The sequence below is a fragment of the Trypanosoma grayi genome, assembly GCF_000691245.1.
Source record: "Trypanosoma grayi strain ANR4 Tgr_1092_V1, whole genome shotgun sequence".
In the NCBI taxonomy this organism is placed as follows: domain Eukaryota; phylum Euglenozoa; class Kinetoplastea; order Trypanosomatida; family Trypanosomatidae; genus Trypanosoma; species Trypanosoma grayi.
Window position 1 is genome coordinate 1 of NW_008826711.1, and position 5,304 is coordinate 5,304.

Genomic DNA, 5,304 nt, shown 5'->3' on the forward strand with positions numbered 1-5,304 from the left:
TCTCTCTCTCTCTCTCCCCCCATCGCCGTTCTTGTCGCAGGCAAACCACCAGCAGGGCGGGGCCCGAGGTCACACCAGTCCACCCGGACACACACAGTCGGTACTTCAAAAAAGAAAAGAAGGAACGCAAATAGCAGGGAATATGGCCCATGATGAGGTGGGGCATAACCGCCCACGCAAAATCAAAAGACCCCTTCCTTCCCACACCAAAAGAAAGCAAAAACCAAACAAGAAAAAATTCAGGACGGTGAAATACAATGCGGTGGATTTTCAAATTTCCCCTTTTTACTTTGCCACTGGCGCAGCACCCCCCCTCTCCGCGAGGCAGCCGCTGACAGGCACAGGGCAAAAAAAAGGACTGTTTCTCTCTCTCTCTCACACACACACAGACAGCAATCATCAGTACAACCCTTTGAACATAAACACCAGTGTGTTATACGAGGAGCATCGCTCTGTTCGTGTATGATGGGGGGGATGCGGAGCAGGCTGAGTGACGAACCCTTGTTCCGTCACTCACGCCGCGTTCGGCGTTTGATTTAAATTCTCCCGCTTGTTGTTAATATATATATATATATAATTCTCGGCTACTGTAAGCGCCATCGTGGAGGGCACATAAACACGCAGGCGTCCAGACACAGACATACACATACACCAAAGACCTCTCTCCAGCCTGTGATATGCCGCATTAAATGGTGAACAACAACAACAACAACAACTAATTTAAAGACACATTCACGCTCAATTTGGATTTGCTTCCCAACAGGAGAGTATCCCCCTCTCATGTGTCTCCCTATCAAGGGAGGGAAGGTAACCGCAGCAATCCTCTTCACCCTGCTCCCAGCCTCAACACACACACACACACACACACATACACAAAGGTGCGTACCCATGCACCAGTGACTTGAAGAAGCCAACCAATGGAGAAAACGACACTATATGAAATACCTCACTTCACCGCGCCGATATAAAAAAAACCAAAAACAAGATCACACGCATATACGTACAGACTTGAAGAGAAACACAAAAACATACGGCCGTGTATATACCCCACAGCAAATACAGACACGGGCATAGAGCATATATTCCTATTGTCTCTTCTTATACATATACATCAATATGGCTTATACGGAGAAAGAAAACTAAGGATTAGTAGGTACATAGTTGTATACATGCATATATANNNCATATAAATCATACATATACATATATGTATATATATGTATGTATATATGTTGTGTGTGTGTGTGCACCTGGGCTTCGTTTTCTTCCCACTTTAACCAGTTTCCTTCTTTTTGTCCTCCGCGCTCTTTCAGTTTGTATTGCAATCGGTGTCCCATATGTGCGTCCTTTTGAGGGCACTCCTCTGTGAGGGAATAGGAAGATATTTGGAGTGGGAATCGATGTAGGGAGAAAAGCAGAGTCGGTAAATCATGAAGAAACATGGGTGTATACACTGGACATCACTGGATAAGTGCACATACATACACACACAGCTAAACATACAGAAATATATATATATATATATATATATATATAGCAATTTACTGTTGTGAAAAAGCATCGCCCTTAAACCTGCGTGCTGTTCTGGTGCTCCGTCACCGGCGCCGCCACCAGCTTCACATCCTTTTCTAACATCGGCACAACATTGGTTGGGGGAGCACTATCCTGCAGATTACTGCTGGAAGCAAGTGGATCCACCTTGATATGCGTTGCCACCGGCTGTTGGTTCAAGGGATTCACAAAATGCGTCACGTTCTCCTGTCTTCCACGCTGGGGGTAATAGTAATAGTATTGCTGCTGCTGCTGCTGCTGCGGAAGCGGCAGTTGCGGGGGGAAGAAATTCTGCTGCTGTTGTTGTTGCTGCGGATTGTTCTGGGCAAGCACGATAAGTCGCGCGAGGACTCCGAGCTCCTGCATGCTCATCCCCATTCCATTCGGCTGCACCGGCGGCGGGGCAAGGATCGAGGCACTAGGGTCGCTGACGCCAGGCTGCTGCTGCTGCTGCTGCGCATTGAGCAGCATCGAAGCCGGGTCAAATGCGGCTGGAGCACCATACACATGGGGAAATCCCATGAACTGCGGTTGAAATCCCCACGGCCCACAAACTGCCTGCGGCTGTGGCTGCTGTGTGTGTGGCCTGCTTTTGAGCGCCGCGTTGTCATCTGCTGCGATAATGTGCGGGTACGGCGGTGGCGGCGGCAGCGGCACGTCAGCGGCCGGCGACGCCAGTGAGGCGCGCGGGTAAAGAGGTTGGTGTGCCAGCGGATGCGCGAGGGGGGCGCTGCCCGGCGCTGCTGCCGCAGCATAGAACGGTGGCAGCGATACCCTCGCCGCGTTTGCGTCCACGGAGGTGTTGCGCCACCCCGATGCGTCACCGAGGCTCCGCCGCGTAGAGGACGCGGACGCAACGGAGCTGCGCTTAGATGCCGCTTGCCGCTGTTCCTCCTGCAGGGCCTGCTCGCGCAGCCGCCGCTTCTCCATCAACGCGGCGACCTCCTCCTCGGAGAAGACATGGTGCGGCATCACAGGAACCGCAGCATGCTGCTGTTGGTGCGACTCATGCTTCTGTGACTCCAGCTCCTCTTCACTCTGCTGCTGCTTGGAATTACTGGGGTCCACCGCGCTGTTGTTGGACGCGTTCGCTTCAACGGCTGAAGACACCGCTACCTCCGCAGGTGGCATGTCGGGTGTGCATGACGGCTGTTGCTCCTGCGCCTGGAAGCGCTGCGTTGGTTCAGTACCATCGACTACTGCCAGCACCTGCGCTATGGAACGTTCATCTGTGACAGGCGGCACAGCATCCTCCGACGTTTTCGTCTCTTCTCGCTTTGTCTCGGTTTTTTCTTCCTGCGCTTCGACCGCAGCGGTCCCGTTTTCTTCTTTGCAACTATTATCTTGTTGTTGCTGCCTCCCTCCTTCTTCTTCTCGTTGCCCCGGTTCTTGCGGTTCTTCTCGGTGCTGCTCGTTGCTGGCCGGGTTTGCTGGTGAGGGTGCGCGCCCCTCCCCGCCCTGCACAGTGGGGCGTGGTGCGGCGTTGTCGTTGCTGCTGTCGGTTGGCGCCGTGGTGTTCCCCTTTTTGCTCTTATCTTCCTTTTCCAGCATCGTTTTGGCCACCGAGAAGATGCTCTGAATCATCTTGACTGTAACTGCCGCAATGATTGTGTTTCTCTTCGTGATGGCGATGAGCGCGACGCACACGCACGCGAATACGCACAAACACTCCTTCTTTTTGGAGCCTTTCCCACTCCTGCAGAGCGGGTGATGATGATTCGTTGGCTGGCTGGCTAGATGGTGGTGATGCAAATGCCCCTCTGCTCCGGAGTGCACCTCAGCTACAGAGGAACGAGTGACACCTGCCTTCACACTTCCTTCCTTGCGTTCGTCCGCGTTGGAGGCCTTTGCAATGTTGAATATAAGCGTCCTGTTGCAGGAGAGAACCTGACGTGCTTCCCTTGTACACCAAACAAATCGAAATAAGAGAGTCGTAATAATCATAAAAAAACAGAAGCGACATCAATGACGAAACAAAAGGACAAAATAGCAGGCGGAGTTGCTGCAAAACTCGTCGTTGCACACACAGAGAGAGAGAGAGAGAGATAGACATATATATATATATATATATATATCTGCGTGAAAATGCGTCAAGCCTCACGTTTGTATCTGTATGTGTGCATGTGAAAAAAGGTGACATTACGATTTACTACTGCGGAGGGCGCGCAGTGCCACTTCCGCCGCAGCGTTCTCAGCGTCGCGGCGCGTTGTGCACCACTGTGGCGCCCTGAACGCCGCGGTGCCGCCCTTCTTGTTGAGAAGCGGCAGCTCCACCGTCGCCAGGTAGGTACGCGGCCCCTTACGGCCCTTGCGGCCGCCCACCGCCTCCTGCTGCTGCTCCTCCACCACAAAGATAACGGATTTGTGCACAGGGGTGTGCGGCCACCGCGCAGCACACTCGTCGCGCAGCAGGTCACTCATGTATTTTTTCTCACGCATCTCCTCACGTGTCTTACGCGCCTCCGCGGTCGGACCCGTGATGACGTTGCTGCTGGGGTGTGGCCGCTTTGCTATCGGCGCTGGCAGAGCAGCAGCAGCAGCAGTAGACGACGTGGAAGGATAAACCGAGACAGGATTCTTGCTGCTAGTGCCGCTTCCGCCACCGGCAACACCGTCCGTGTCTTGGGCCGATGCGCTGTTGTTTTTTTTGATGTCACGCCGCGCAAGACCCGTGAGTGCGCCGTCTGTCCGCTGCACCGCCTTGTGCTCCTCCAGGAGCTCCTTCACCGCCACCCACGCAAAGCGCAGTTGGTCCAGCTGCACGTAGGTGAAGTGGCGCAACAGCCGCCGATCCTCGTAGCAGCAGAGAAAGTGACCACCACCCTTCTCCTCCTGCAGCGGGGAGAAATATTTAGCAGGCGTCTCCACAAGGGCGCGGGTGATGCTGCGCGGCCCACGCGGTGTGGGAAAGCGGAAGGTCTGCACCGTGTACAGCAGCGCACCGTTGGGAATCACTCTGCTCTCGCTCGTGAAGAACGGCTCAAAGTGCGGAAGAAGACGCCGCGCCTCGTCCACCTCCGCTGCCTCTGTCACAGATGTTACGGCTGGTGTGGGGTCGGCGCCACTGCGGTCACCCTCCCTGCCTATGTGCTTCGACAGCCATCCGGCGAGTTGGAACACCGGCAGTAGCCACTGCAGCGCCGTGAAGAGCGTGACGGGTGGCACCGCAGCCGCCTCCTCCTCGTCCTGCCGCACAAACATAATGGGGTAGTCGATGGGGTTCGCAGGCAACACCGGCATGCCAGGAGCAGTAGCAGCAGCAGCAGTCCCCGCGGACATCCCTTTCCGTCGCGCTCTCTCTCACTCAGTTAGTGCCCCCCTTTCTGCCACAACGTCTGCGTCGTGCAGGCGTACCTATTTTTCCACTCCGGCTTAGCGATTCGCGTCCACACAAATTTATTGCGTGCCTCCCAGGCCTCTCTTACCCAACCTTCTTCGTATCTTTCGTGTCGGCGGCGTTGCTGCTGCCACGGTCGTTTTGTGCTGCTGGAGGGCTGCCCAGTGTCCCTGGCGCCCTGCCACTCTACCTGCTGCTCTGAGAGACACGCAACAAGGCAACGGGGAGGCGTTGGCAGGAACAACAGCAACATGCCGCCACGAGGAGGAGGGGTGGCTGAGATGCACAACACAACACAAACGCCGCAGCGCACAGCCTCACCGTCAAGAGCCGCGCAGTTGCTCTTGCCACTTCGGCTGCTTTCCCCTCTGGCTCCTCGAACCTGAAAGAAACAACAACAACAACAACAACAAAAA

At 54.7% G+C, this 5,304-nt stretch overlaps 3 protein-coding genes across 3 annotated transcripts; all 3 read right to left on the reverse strand.

Annotated features, from left to right (window-relative positions):
• Positions 1-1,566: 1,566 nt before the first annotated feature.
• On the reverse strand, positions 1,567-3,135 carry DQ04_10921000 (hypothetical protein; the record flags this gene model as incomplete). Its single annotated transcript, XM_009316396.1, has 1 exon — positions 1,567-3,135. The coding sequence occupies one exon, from the start codon at positions 3,133-3,135 to the stop codon at positions 1,567-1,569; it is 1,569 nt and encodes a 522-aa protein (XP_009314671.1).
• A 555-nt stretch (positions 3,136-3,690) lies between these two features.
• Positions 3,691-4,830, reverse strand: DQ04_10921010 (hypothetical protein; the record flags this gene model as incomplete). The annotated part of the gene is made up of 1 exon (XM_009316397.1): positions 3,691-4,830. One exon carries the CDS (start codon positions 4,828-4,830, stop codon positions 3,691-3,693), a length of 1,140 nt encoding a protein of 379 aa, XP_009314672.1.
• Positions 4,831-4,859: 29 nt separating this feature from the next.
• Positions 4,860-5,304, reverse strand: DQ04_10921020 (hypothetical protein; the record flags this gene model as incomplete). The annotated part of the gene is made up of 1 exon (XM_009316398.1): positions 4,860-5,304. A coding segment is annotated over one exon (445 nt), but the record flags the coding sequence as incomplete, so codon positions are not given.